Here is a 14,360-nt window from a genome sequence, read left to right as displayed (position 1 = left end):
GGTTGTTTTCAGACGGTATTTCGGTAACCCAGACCCCGCGTGGAACGGTGGAATCGAAGTCAAAACGAAGCTGGGCCCAGTTTCTCCCAGCTGGAGAGAGCGGGGAAGCCCGGCGCTGGGAGTACCGGCCAAGAAGCCGCCACCTCTGCCCTGAAGCCAGCTGCTGACACGCTGCCGGGGAAAGCGCAGGGGAAATCCCTGTTTCTCATTGGCTGTGAGCCCGGGGCGGCCACGCCCCTCGCCATTGGTGACCACCCGGCCTGGGTAGGTGTGTGCGGAGAAGACGTTGTGACTTCACAAATGGCACTCCGTCACCTCCCCTGGCCCCGCCCACCACGACCCCCCACCTACAAAAGGCCCCGCCTGCGGCGGAGCCCTGTAGAGGAGGCTCCGGCAAGGGAGGCGGTGGCGGAGGAGGAGGAAGCGCAAAGGTCTGGGCTGGAGCCGCTGCCCCCGGCCCCGGTTGATATTCGGGGGCGAACAGGTTAAAGGGCCGCTGCGCAGGGGGGCAAGATTTCGCCCCCTAGTTGGTTCAGTTCGGTTCCCCGGGGCCTGTCCCAGGCGGAGAACACACCCCGGGTGGGGCGGAGCCGGTCCCGGCTGTGCAGGGCGCTGCCTGGCCGAGCCGAGCCGAGCCGAGCCGGGGGTGGTGGCGACGGACCGCGCCGCCCACGGGCACTTTGACTTGAGTGTAACGCGCCCCCCCTTTCCATCAGGGATCTCCCGGGCCTTCAGCGATGTCTGTGCCAGTCCCACCTTGCAGACGGGGGAACCGAGGACCAGTTTTTAGCTCAGTGTCTCGTAAAATCTGGATTTATAAAATTAGTGGCTGAATTATGTTTAAAATAACCCCAAAGAGAAGTTGAAGAATTCAAAAGTGCTTAAGAAACTGGTGATGTCCCTGAGAGCTGGTGCTTTAATAGGAACTCGCTGACTTCGTTTTGGGCAATGGCTGAACTTTTCTGAGCAACACGTTGGGTCATTACACAAAGTAAAGCTGTTTCCCCATGTTTATCCCCCCACCGCCCCCTGTTCCGCAGACGTTCTTGTCAACTGCTGGAAATGGCCCACCTTGATGATCACTACAAGAGGTCCCCCCCCTCCCGCTGGTAATCACTCACCTTAAGTGATCACTCTCCTTACAGTGTGTATGGTAACACCCATTGTTTCATGTTCTGTGTGTATATAAATCTCCCCACTGTATTTTCCACTGAATGCATCCCATGAAGTGAGCTGTAGCTCACGACAGCTTATGCTCAAATAAATTGGTTAGTCTCTAAGGTGCCACAAGTACTCCTTTTCTCATTGGAAGTTAGTGTGTCTTGGGGATTGAGAGGGCCCAGGAGAATCAGCATCATCTGCCATGGTGATAAAGCCTGGAACTAGCCTAGGAGGCTACACACAGTACTTACTCAGATATTTTTTGTTGTAGTTGTGAGAGTGATTTGTTGCCAATCGACAAAGATGCATTCTTCAAAACCCAGGCTTGTTGTTCCATATGGCCTCAAGACTTTACTCGAGGGAGTGAGCAGAGCTGTTCTCAAAACCAGTCCAAGCAATATCACTGAGTTTGCAGCTCTCTACTTCAGAGAGCTAATTGCATTTAGAGAAGGTTTGTTCTTGCTTATATGCTGTGATACTTATTCGGTACATTTGAAAAGCTGTTACTGCAGAATGCTAATCAAACTGTCCATCTTAATTTATACTTTTACCTCCAGAAAATCCTAATTTGGATATAACAGACCTGGTTAGAGAATTTCATTTCACAAGAGGTAAGAAAGGTGTCAAATGCTGCTCTTATTAAGCTCCTATGTTTTAAAATACAGTGTATTGTGATTAAAACATTCAAACCTGCATGGTCATGAACAATCCCCTTTAAATGATCTTTTGACCATTTTCATTATGAATAGTAACTTAAAGTTATTTAGGATCTGTCATCACAATGTACCTTTACGAAGTATGGGCCTAATTTTATGAGATGCCAAATGCCTTCCTTTGACCCCTCACAGGATGGGACCCTAAAGTACATACAGGAATCCCTGCAGACAGATGGCTTTGGTGCTGCAGCTGGGTAGTGGGGAATCCAGGCTCTCAGTTTAGGGTCTCGTCTACACAATGCTTGTTTTTGGCACTTGAAGTGCCATATTTCCATTTAGCAAAGAATTTCTCTAGCAGAGATTGTAACATGACTGTGTCACAAGGGGCCAAATCTCAGTTGTAGAGTACTAGCAGGTGTTGCATTAATGATGTCATATATCAGAAATTAGTCTGGTCTTATTGGCCTGGAGACCCATCAGTCATCTGCTTGCATCGTCTTGAACTGACCTTTCACTCACCTATCGACTCCATTATGACCCAGTCTTCTGGCCTCAGTTTGCTCACCCCTGCCCCTCCCCCTCTATTCAGTTGCATGTGACCCTGTTGGAGTTGTAAAGGAAGTTGTTGGAAAGGTATTCAGTCATCGGCCACAAAAATGGCAGGCTTTTCTCCTCCCAGCCTTTAGATAAGGGGAAAGGGTGCTTCTTGGAAGCTAAGGGTCTCTTCCCCCCCTCCAGTATTTTGTCATGATGCCACAGGCTTGGACCAGGTCTCTTAAGACTTGCAGGTTGTCTTTGTGACATCACAGGTAGAACTGTGCAGAAAGTAAGTTTTGAAAATGCACCTGGCTCCAGCTAAAAGGACTCTAAAGCTATTTCGGTAGCTTGGGCTGGTGCTCTGAGAGAAGAAATTATTACTGGTTGTGTTTCTCAGAACTGACAGGAGGCCATGTGGTCTAGATACCAGAGTAGGAATTGGAAGATTTGAGTGCTGCCCCCTTACCTGCTCCAACTTCGGGCAAGTCACTTTGCCTCTGTGGCTCTGTTTTCGTGTCCTGCTCTGTCTGTCTTGTCTATTCAGACTGTCAGCAGTTTGGGACAGGAATTGTTTCACAATGTCTATACAGTAGTGCCTAACACACGGACCCCAATCTCAGTGGGAGCCTCTTGGTGATACAGTAAAAACAAATCATAATGACTAACTGAAAGGTAAGAACAATGCAATTTATTAAGTAGTGTGCTGCACACCTGGGCATTAGGTACAGGGAGAATGATCCTCATCACTCTGATGCTGTGTCCTAAACTGGTGACTGCCTTTGAAGGGATTAGTCGATGTGCCCCAGCACAGAACAAATGCTCCTGGGAAAGCAATAGGGTGGATGGTGGGGGAGGAAAGTGCTAAGGACGCAAGGCAGCGGTTGTGCCTGTAGAAGATCACTTACATGTGTTTATCTCCTATTTTTTCCTGCAGCAGTGAAGGGAGCTTTCTGATTGCGGGGCTGGGTTGTAAATGGTGTGTGCATTGAGAGAGGCTGGGTTGCCAGTCAGTGTGTGTAATTTAGAGAGTTTTTTTGCTATTAGAGTTCAAATTTGGCATGAATAGAGGGTTCTAGATTTGTTATAGCTCTTCTGCATTCCTGCTCCTTCTTCCTCTGGAACCTCTCTGGGTGATCTTATCCACACATGACATTAGGTACCATCTCAACACCAACTCACTCCCCCTGCCCTCAAGATCTCTCTCTCTTCCCTGCAGTTTCCCACTTCCCTCCATGCGATGCCATTTTTGCATGTGCAGTGGCCAACAGACTAAACACAATTTAAAAAAAGGAGCTCCTTCTCTTCTCCTCCTCTTTTTCATGTTTTCAACCATAATACCCATGAAAATCCCATCAGTTTTTCCTATTTCTCTCTCCAAAATCCACCCCCCCATCTCTACTGCCAAAACCTTGCTCCGCGTCTCCCCCTGACACATACATGCTGCTTCTTTAGGTAAGACCTGTGGGGCAGGGGCTATGCAAACACTCCAGTTTCATGGGATTTGTGATGTGTGTCCCCAACATAATTTGTATGAATCCAGAATGCTTTGATGCTCCAGGTAGGTTCCAAAGGGAATGATACATTTCTCAGGTTAAGTACTTGCTTGAAGTTGGATTGATTTGCCTTTTCCTATTGACTCTTCTGTTTTTTTGCCCACAACTTTTTTTTTTTTTTGGTGGTGGTGATGGTGTGGGGAAGAAGATGGCTGCTATGATGTGGGGAAAGAGAGGGTGGGTTTAGCACTAGTAAAATTTTACATCTCCTGCTCCATGACTTTTAGCTTGTGTGTTAACAGGCAAACAGAAATCCTATGGTCTACCTCTTGAATCTAGAATGACCTGACAAATTCACTTGAAAGCAGGGGTAGTCATTTTTTTTTTTTGTCAAGGTCCAAATATCTTGGTCAAAGTGTAGTCAAGGTCCTGACTCCAGAGAAAATAATAAAAATAAATAAAAAGATTTCAGGGTCAGTTCAAAGCCTCTGGTGGTCTGAATTTGGCCCGCAATCTGCCTATGGACTACCCCTGCTTTAAAGCCTTGATAAAGTATTAAACAGGCAGGTTGTACAGCGATCGTTGGAAGCACCTGCTAACTTACTGTTGCGTTCTTTTAATTAGTAGAGGGCTGGACTGATAGAATGCCAGAAAAGAGAGCTGACCTTGGAGACAAGTTTATGCAAGATATAAGTGTGGTGTCTCCACTTTCTGAGGAACCAAAACAAAAGGAAAAATCCACAGACACAGAGGAGGACCAGTTGCACGAAGGCCCTGAACCTGAATACAGCAGCAAAACTACCCAATACCCATCGACTCACTGCGAACTTTTAGAAAATGAACCATCCCCTACGGGACCTGAACCATCCCCTAAGGGACCTGAACTTGCCTATGTCCCAGCTGATCCTGCGCAGCTTGCTGCACAGATGTTAGGTAACACTGATTCTGTTCATTCTATGAAGGATGTGGGAACAAGTGTGCAGTCTCTTCCTGAATTGTCTCTGAGCTCAGAGAACACAACAGCTGCACCAGTAGAAGGTGCTGCTGAAGACGCTACACTTACCCCAGCCGCTGAGGGTTCTGCAGAGTCCATTAGGCTGGAGTCAGCGGTTCAAAGTCAGGCCTCTGTTGTCCTAGGGTCCTCCAGCAGTCAGGCTGAACGATCAACAAGTGATGTTGTCCTAGGGCCCTCCAGCAGTCAGGCTGAACGATCAACAAGTGATGTAGATCAAGCTTCCTCAAACCCCTTGCAGGATGAACCACCACCACCTGCTCCTCCACCATCTCCTCCTCCACCACCACCACCATCTCCTCCTAAAGATCCATTAGAGGCTGTGCCTTCCCAAAGCGAAATTGAGGTTACATCAACCATTCAGGCTATGCCAATACATACTGACGATGAGCCTGCTACTGAAGGAGAGGTTCCACCTTACGTAGAGCAGTTCCCGCAGCAAATAGTAATTCCCTTTTTAGAACAAGTAGCTTGTCTAATAGAGATTCAGCAGCCACTAATGCCTTCACTAAATGCAGGTCAGTTTACATGCACTAAACTCTTAGATCCATGTGCAGATGATGCAGAATGTGACCCTGAAAGAATGGAAACTACAGCGCAAATGGCATCAGCTGAGCAAGGTTTTATTATGTCAGGTAAGAAAGCCCGATCTTAATGAAAATTTCATATTCCAGGTTAACAGTGCTGTAACTCAATCGCTAAATTATTAAATGCAAGCACCTACGCCAGTGCAAGGCTATGGGAGAGATTGAACTTCCTCACTTTAGAGCACGTAAGGAGCTTTGGTTCCCTCTGCAATCGCCTGGCCCCAATGCACAGATATTAGATCTCTCTGCAATTTGTTACAAAATGTGTGACTAATTGTGAGTAAGACCTATAACTGCTCTTGGATTAGTGTTGCCTGCATCAGAGGAACATGCGTTCACAGGTTCCTGCAAATTGATTTGTTGTAGCATCAGAGGTGCAGACAGCATTTACTCCAGGAGCCAGAGTGGGAAGCCCCAGCACAAAAGGTATGTGGGGGTGTGCTTTTGAACAGCTCTGAAAGGGTCTTGCTGAAAGTGAGCCACACAGTTTGAGGCAATGGCAGAGATTTAAGATGTAATACATGTGCCTTGTGGCTGAGGAAGGGTGATGCGGGGGTGGCCAGAACTTTGAATGTGGCCTCACTTTGAAAGATTTAAACCCTAGCCATTGCATTAACATAGAGTTTTTGCATTTAAAAAAGAAATGGTGGTGGTTGCCTGCACTGTCCTGTTCTGCAGATGGGTTGAGGTGGGTGGACGAGGCACTTGGCAGGGGGTTCTGCAGATGGGAAGAGGGTCTGGCACTTGTCTTCCTGGTGAGGTGCCACTGGAACAAACTCCTCACCTGACAAGTACCCTATGCACACTCTCTCCTCCCAGCTGCAAACCCACTCTTCTCTGTCCTCTGTGACAAGTGCCCAGCCCACCCCCTGCTCCCAGCTGGAGAATCCCTCCTGTGTCCCCTTCTCCAGTGAGAAGTGCCTGCCTGACTCCCGCTGCTACTGCAGAACCCCTCTTGAGCCCCTTCCAGGCCCCAGGAAAGGTAGAGGTGTTAAGACTTATCAAAGCATGTTACCAAACTATTGTGTTAAGTAACACCAAGGGATTTGCATGGCTGAAGTAAGGAATAACGGTGTTGTGGTGCTGTAGTTATGTTGGAGGCAGCACACCTCTTCTGATCCCTGTTTGGGTGTTGATAAACTCTCTTTCTGAGATTATCCTTTGAAAACATTGGCTGTAAAACGTTAAGCTCCCATGGTACTTTGTGTGGCAGCTAAATAGAAATTGCTGTTTAACTTTGGATGTCCAGCTATAAAAATATTACCCTGGGTCCAGATGCATTTTTCTGTTTGGTTTTAATAAACCAAAACATTTAAGTTTTGACAAAACTGACTTTTGGATGGGGGGCAGACTGTAGCAATTCCCCTGATGCTGGCCATTCAGAATCTCTCAGGCTTGGCAGCCCAAAAGGAAAATGTTAAAAGCCACTGAAAAGAGGGACTTAGAACAGGAAGAGTTAACGGTCTCTTTGGCCATAACTCCAGCACCAGTTCTGCTGCTGTTCTTTTCATGTCAGCTATGCAAAAATCCCAGTCAGTCTTCTCTAACATGCTTTCTTATGGCATACATAAGTATAGGCATGTTATATGTAAGAGTTTGCAATATGATTGCAATTCATAGCGCCTGATACCAGCAATTTTTTAAATTTTTATTTTATAGCAATGGCAACAACTGAAGCGGGACAACCACCACCATATTCTAATGTGTGGACTCTCTATTGTCTAACTGATTTGAGCCAACAAGGTCGAAAGTCACCACCACCCCTTCCTCCTGCTGGAACTGGTGCTCCTTATCCCCAAGCAACCCTCTATATATCTAGTGGGAAGGAGCAACAACCGTTCCTACAACAGCAGCTGACACCACAAGGTCCACCACCACAAGTATCCTCTCCAACTTATGTGATGATGGAAGAAAGCAAGAGGGGAAATGCACCACCTTTCATATTAGTGGGCTCTACAGTTCAGAATGTACAGGACTGGAAGTCTATTCCTGGCCATGCTGTCCTTACACAGCATGACACGAGTGCTGTGAGGAGATTCACTACAGTACCTGTACCAGTTGCCAGGCCAGCAGATCTGAAAATGGCCACTCCAAACCCCAATTCTAATGTTGCACAAGAAACTGCTAGACCACCAACCCCCGTTTTTCTTTCAGTTGCCATACCCTTAGATGAGGTAATGTCCGCAAAGAGGGGTTCAGCATCTGGTGATAACCAAGCAGCCATAAATCCCTTTGCAGGAAGCTATGGTATAGCAGGAGAGATTACATTTACTTCTGGCCCGGTCCGCAGAGCAGACTCGTGAGAAGGTAGGCAGTTTCACATTGTGGTTGGGTCTGCTAGGGAGATGTTCGCAACTTAAGTTTTGCTTTATAGTCAGACTTCTTTAACCAGAGGCTGAAGTTTTTGAACTTGGAGGCTTAAAGTTAAGCTCCTAAAATGTAGCCTGGATTTCAGAATTGCTGAGGACATAACTTCCACTGAACCTAAGTTCGCTTGGCTTTGGCTACCATTCTAGCCACCAGTATAGTTTGACTTGAAGCCAGTTTGACAGTGGTTGGGACAGCCTCATTCCTCTTACCATTCTGATGCACTAATGCAAAGCTACTATACTTGGCATACAGAGCAAACACTGACCCTCTGTCCCCTAAATGAAAGTAGTGAAAGACTTCTGATTTTAGATCAAACCTTTTTGGAGCAAGCAGTTTTGAGCTGGTTTCTCTGTTGTACTTGGCCTTTGCAAATCCTATAAATTGGTAGTTAGATGAAAATTAGCACATCAAACCTGTCAGATGTTTGAAATGGGAAATCAAAGCAGCAGGCACTGTAGATTTATACGCCATGTCCATGGTACACGCAGGTGTAAATTCCATCTTGAAGATAGAGGCCCATGAAAAACAGCAGTGTACATGTAATGGTGCAAGGGGATAGTGAGCCCCAGTACAATCCTTAAAGAGGTGGTACTAGTGTGGCTACACTTCTGATTTTAAGCTTGGGCAGAGCTAGTCCAGCTCTGTCTCCTCCAACTGGCATATACATCTTCCAACTCTAGCGGAGACAAGCCTGACATGAGCAATGTCTAGGATGGTAGAGTGATATTTCACAGCTGCCCCCCTGTAGCCTGGTAGGCAACAGCCCACCTTCTCGAAAGGATCATGTGTGTGTCAGGGATGAGGGAGGAGAGTGAGAAAACATAATGCTCTCTGTACTTAACTAAATTAATTATTTCTTTAACAGGCTAAGAGGAGATGATGTCATGTGAACAGCCCAGGATGGAAATCTGCATCTTAAAATAATAAATTAACTTACCACAAGCACTCAAAATGAATGCAATCCATTAGAATGTCCTTTTTTGCATTTCTCAAATGTTGGCAGAATACAAACAGATTGTTGAAGAGAAGCAGATAATGAAGCTTCCAAGGGGGGAAAACATCCACCAGCAGCAAAGGCAATCTCATTTATAACCCACAAGAAAAGAATGCTTCCCCTCAGTGGCAGGGGCATTTGGTTGTCTGAGGCCCCTGGAGCTGTTTAGCTAATAGACAAGTGCACCATGTAATATTCTGTAAACATACATTCATAAGAAAACCACAGAATAAACTGATTTCAAATTAGTTCCACACAATCCCTTTCCAGGGTAGATCATGCCTTATGCAACAGATCTGTTCCTGGCATAGATTCAGAGTCAAAGCTGTGGACTTAAACTCATTAAGCAATGTCCTTATACTTGGAATGTCCCAAAACAAAGAAATTACTGCTGGGGGTGTGGCACTAATTCAACACTGTTCATTTATTAATTAAGGGAGTCAATGAGATTAAGGGTTTAAAAAAAAAAATCTCACTAGACAGACAGCAGATGCAGCCCTGTGCCATACAAGAAACCAAAGCTCTAGGTGCTTTAGTTAAAACCCATTATAATGGACCTTAGATTTGCCATGGAAGACACAGTATAGTTTTGCTATAGCTTTGGAGTCTCAAGTTTATTTCAGTGTCAGTGGTCACTTGAGAATGTCATTTCTGGGGGATTTTAAATGTTTAGAGAAGATGCTGATTTTAATTATCCAGCATCTTAATCTTAAGATAATAGATACAAACACAAAGCAATTTTCTTAAGAGCCCTAGTCTTTATGCCTTGTGAGTTCCCTAGTGATTGCTCCTCCTCTTGGTACCTGCTCTTCTTTTTAAGATGTAGGAAGCAGGTAGTCATCTCTGCCCCAGCTTGAAAATAAAGGAAGCCACTAGGAGAGGGGCTCTGGAGTAGATACCAGCTTCTGGATAAGAAACTTACCTGGGAGGCATATGCCACTGAATAATGGATAGAAATAGGGAAAGAAGCAATCTCTTCAAACACACAATATTTGGAACTGAGTCCTTTCACTGGAACTTAATCAGTTTCAAAAACCCCTAGGTCAGTGTTTGAGTCAAGGGTGTCACATGAGGCTAGTGGGGTGGGGGATGATTGGGAGATAAAATTTCCAGAATAATTTCAGGATAGCAAAATCCTTCAAAGTTTGAGACCAACTTCAGTAGAACAGATTACTTGTAGTGATGCATGAGAACCCAGTATGATTCAGCTCCTGCAGTGAGAGTGTTTTCCTCGTTTGCTGAGCACAGTTCTTACCAGGGAAATCACTGCAACGACATACTTTATGAACACAGAACTGCAAGCTTTCAGACACTTCAAGCTAAAGCCACACTCAGCAGGATGGCTTTATAGGAGCAAAGCCATCTACCTGTATCAGCTGATGCAACCCCTAGTATTAAAAAAAAAAAATGAATCTGAGAAATCAGAGCATTGGAAAGCCTTTATTTAGTAGCAATTAATGTAACACTAACCTTCAGACAGCAATTAAAATAGTATACAAAGAGCAGCTGGAAGCTCTGTACCCCAGGTCTGTATAACTACGTATTTCTATAAGATTTAATGCACCCCAATTAAAAGGAGTTAAAGCTGGTGTGTACAGTAGTCTCCACGTATGTGCCTTACTGACTTCAAACCACACTTTCTAGGAGGAAGTCTTATGCATTTGTACAGTGCACACACAGGTGCAGTTTAATTTCTCCAGTAGTTCTGTTCCACTGGGTCCTGATTTTTAAAAAGTTTTTGCAATTGTACAACAATGGTGCCAAGCACCTGTATTTTCTAGTGCAGTAAATAGATTTTTTTTTTTAAACCTCTTACTAGTGTTCAGTTCAGATCAGATTTTTAAATGGCTCTTAATTCCTTAACAAAATGAGGCTGGTAACAAAACATGAAAGAACAAATTCAAAACACTGCACTAAACATGGAATAAATACTTTGAGTAATGTTACCAGCGTAACCTACAGCGTGAACATTTGGGGGATAGTAGTTCTGGAATCGCTGACCGGAATCCAGGATTCTGAGAGAAAGCCATCTTATGAAAGTTAAGTAAATCTTTACAAAAATAACTTGCCCTCTCCTAGCTTTAAGCACAGACTAGTGCAATTCGTACCTGTGCTTTTAAACATTTCTGTGCCACAATAAATCCACCCCAAAGGGCTGTTGTGCCAGCATAATCATTAAAAGAAAGGATCAGTAGAACACCTTCAAATGTTCTATTTGCTATCCACCGAGACTTAACATAGATGTATTCAGCAAATATGGTAGCGCTAACCCATCAGAAAAATGACAGCTCTGAGCAGTTCTGTCCACGTTCTCCTCGCCATAGCCTTTCAAATCTGTACCACCATATTTACTGCAGGAGATACTTAATATCCTGTTCAGTAACTTCTCATCTCTTGGAAAAACTGACTAGAAACAAGGAAAATTAAAAAGATTAAGACTTAATTTGCATTAGTCATGGCCTCCCTTTGACATTTTAATAAATGTCAGGTAAATTAAAGTAGTTTCTGTCCCAGTAGTTGCCAGAGTAAAGCCAGTCCTGTGCACCAGTGTAGGGATTGGGACCTTGATGGAACCACCTGTAAGAGAGGACAGTGTGTCTGTGACTGAGCACATTTCATTGTAACAAAGTTCAAAGCTGCTTTGTTGCATCTTTCATGGTGGTTTTCAAACTAGTATACTGAGAATTCAGTGCTGCATCCCCACACTGTTTTAAGTCAGTTCAGACTGTCTTGATTTGCTAGACTTCTCCCTTACAATCCCAGAATGGTTTCTGGCTGAAATCAATGTGGATATGTTGTGATGAGTAGGTGGTAGAGACTGTTGTACAAGAAACTACTTACTTCAAAGCAGTTTTGAAGAAGCCATTTTTGGCATGCATTTAAGAACCATTTATTACACAAGGACACAGATACACTGCAAACACTGCATTCCTGAAAGCAGAAGTCTATTATTTCACTAGCATCCTGATTTCCCCAAGATTTTGAAACCATTATTTCGGTAAGTGTCAAATACCACAGCTCACGATAATGTGGAGTGGTGATTTGGTTCCCAAAAGCAATACAGCTCTCTTGATGGAACAAATCATACAGAACAGTTCCAGCAAGTTTTCTGCATAGTTATAAAATACTGGTGTTTATGTGAGACATACACCGTAGAGCCATTCTAGGGCATGAGATCGGTTTCATCTGCAGCAAGTTATTTTCATCCTTCCTGGTAGATTCTGCTTGCCTGTTGCTAGAAATACTAGGGTTTCACTTATTGTTCAAGTCTGAGAATGTTTTCAGCTCTCCAGTATATTCACAAACACTGATAGTTACACATTTGTAAGGTAAGATGTATGAAGGAGCCATACTATTGATAAGTACACTTCTGATGTAGCATTGAGTCCCCTTTTATGGCCTGAGTGTCAGCAACTCTCCTCCCCTCCCCCGAGCAGTACGACATCATAAGATACCCAATGGTATGTGTTCGTTTGTACGTTATACATCAGGAAGCACATCTTACCACAGCCCAGATAAGTCTCACAGGTATTCCCTCCAATAAACAAACACCCCTATTAACATAACATGCAATATGTCAACCTTCTCCCCAGTCTTTAAATCTGTGCCCCGTTAGTCATCTCTGCCTCACACCAACATCATATTACACAGGGCCAGCCTTCAGAGGGGTGAACTAGATTTTTTTAAAAATCTGCCTGTGTATTTGCCAAACAAACAATGATTGTGGCATCTGAGTGCCCCTGCTGTACATGGCTTTATGGCTTACACTTCAGCCTCCTTTTGGAGCTTAATTCACCCCAGAACAATCCTTGCTTTGTAAACGCCACTGCAATTAACATTGTCTCAAGCATAAGGAACTATTCAGCATCACCTTAAGGTTTCAGAAAGATTGAATAAAATGGAAGTTGAGCATATTGCGGTTGTTTAGGAATATAAATTTTGCCTTTTAAAAACCAGAAAGGCTGACAGCGTTTTATATTTATATATACACACAGTACATTCTATTATGGTCTGTTACGTAATCAAATGAGGTTGCAAACTGTAGCATGTTCTATCTAGATTTAAAAATGTGGTGACATACATCTACTATACCTTGTACAACAACCTGTCCAAGTCTTTAAATCATTCTTATTCTGTGCCAAGTACCAGTTAAGCTGAGCAGGAAGGACTCTGGAAGATGCAGCAAAATCGTTGCACGACTTATATCTATCTGATCTACTGCTCATAGTTCACACATTTCAAGACCACAAGGGATCACTGTGTTCATTTAGTCTGATCTCCTGTATAGCACAGGTCATAGAAATGCCCCAATATAATACCTAGAGCAGATTTTTTAGAAAGACATCCACTCATTTTAAAAATTGTCAGTGATGGAGAATTCACCGTGGCCCTTGCTAAGTTGTTCCAATGGTTAATTACCCTTCCTGTTAAAAATGTACACCTTATTTCTAGTGGGTGGTGCTATAGAAGCAAAATTTAGTTTACTGGGAATAGTGTTAGGGTTCATACACCCAGTGAAGTGAGAATGGAGCAGGGGCTAAGGTTGTGAAGGATATAGGGTATACAAGATCAACCACTACCTTGGGAGTGATTGGAGGAGAAAGGAAAGGAGAGCACTAATATTGCTTGCAACAGCATTAGGTGTTCAGTGTGTTTCAGTGAAAGATAAGGTCTTTGTGCCAAGGAGCTTAACACAGTCTTTAGACCATTGGCCAAGGTTTTCAAAAGTGGATTAGTGACTGTTTCTGGAAAAATCAGGTATCAAACAGAGCACCCAAACAAACCCCCTCTGATGTCAGGCCCCTTTAAGGTGTCTCAAACTGGGCACCCAAAATCACTAGTCCCTATGAAAATCCTGCCATTATGAAAAGAGTAGACAAAAGAAGACCGTAGTCGACAAAAGGATAGGGATCTTGCCTGAAGTAGTGCACTTTTCTACAGTGCGTAGTTATTGATGGTTGCACCATAGACTAGTCACTGAAGATATTAAGCTATGTATTCCCTAAACAGAGGATTGAACATTCCTGGAAATATATAGAAGGGTTCATCTCAAAATATGGATTGTTTTCTGCATAATTTTCTTAAATAGAGAGACCACAAAGCAACCTAGCTTTCCATGACCATACCTTGATCTTCTTATCAGAAATGCCAAATGTGAATGCCATTGTCCAAACAGATGGTTTCTAGATTCTAGCAATCCTTGAAAATTCCCCCCCCCACTTTGTTTTTTATTTCAAGTAAACTGAAGAATTCCTGACATAGAATGATAATGGGGAAACTGATAGGAAGAGTCTGGAAAGCATGCAGTACCTACCTATTGCAATTTGTGTACTTACAGTAGTTGTTAAGGTAAGGAAACCTAGAACGCACACTGGATTATTCAGAGTCACTGAAACAAATAAACCCTGGCATTCTGACAAGGGAGAGGAGACCAAGTGCGTCCAGAACTTCGCCATATATTAACTCAAAAGAATTACAAAAACATTGTTCTGTGCTAGTCTTAGGGCAAGCCAAGCCAAGCCAAGCACTTTGAGAAACCAAGCAAAAAGT

General features: G+C 43.9%; 2 protein-coding genes across 14 annotated transcripts in view; one reads left to right on the top strand and one right to left on the bottom strand.

Annotated features, from left to right (window-relative positions):
- The first annotated feature begins 394 nt into the window (after positions 1-394).
- Positions 395-8,762, top strand: CABYR (calcium binding tyrosine phosphorylation regulated). 5 transcript variants are annotated; one of them, XM_077810357.1, is made up of 6 exons: positions 395-431; positions 1,433-1,612; positions 1,719-1,772; positions 4,472-5,494; positions 7,106-7,753; positions 8,682-8,762. In XM_077810357.1, the coding sequence occupies exons 2-5, from the start codon at positions 1,465-1,467 to the stop codon at positions 7,747-7,749; spliced, it is 1,869 nt and encodes a 622-aa protein (XP_077666483.1). In that variant the 5' UTR covers positions 395-431; positions 1,433-1,464; the 3' UTR covers positions 7,750-7,753; positions 8,682-8,762. The 5 variants fall into 5 exon arrangements, with proteins under 5 accessions (XP_077666483.1, XP_077666486.1, XP_077666485.1 ...); XM_077810360.1 differs by having other exon boundaries at positions 398-991; positions 4,472-4,780; XM_077810359.1 differs by having other exon boundaries at positions 398-991; positions 7,601-7,753.
- Positions 8,763-10,231: 1,469 nt separating this feature from the next.
- Positions 10,232-14,360, bottom strand: part of OSBPL1A (oxysterol binding protein like 1A) — a 154,500-nt gene continuing 150,371 nt past the window's right edge. For all 9 annotated transcript variants that reach the window (XM_077810342.1, XM_077810341.1, XM_077810343.1 and 6 more), the window contains one exon: positions 10,232-11,387. In XM_077810342.1, coding sequence (XP_077666468.1) covers positions 11,285-11,387 — 103 coding nt within the window. In that variant the 3' untranslated portion in view covers positions 10,232-11,284. The remainder of the gene's footprint in view (positions 11,388-14,360) is intronic.

The sequence above is a fragment of the Eretmochelys imbricata genome, chromosome 2 (genome assembly GCF_965152235.1).
Source record: "Eretmochelys imbricata isolate rEreImb1 chromosome 2, rEreImb1.hap1, whole genome shotgun sequence".
NCBI lineage: Eukaryota > Metazoa > Chordata > Testudines > Cheloniidae > Eretmochelys > Eretmochelys imbricata.
Note: the sequence above shows the minus strand (reverse complement) of the source record. Positions and strands in the feature narration are given on the sequence as shown.

Excerpts from the sequence above, each read along its gene's own strand:
- CABYR (XM_077810357.1), top strand. The coding sequence starts at position 1,465 with ATGCATTCTTCAAAACCCAGGCTTGTTGTTCCATATGGCCTCAAGACT. Across the intron at positions 1,613-1,718 it reads GCTAATTGCATTTAGAGAAG|AAAATCCTAATTTGGATATA; the intron begins GTTTGTTCTTGC and ends TTTTACCTCCAG. Across the intron at positions 5,495-7,105 it reads GCAAGGTTTTATTATGTCAG|CAATGGCAACAACTGAAGCG; the intron begins GTAAGAAAGCCC and ends TTTATTTTATAG.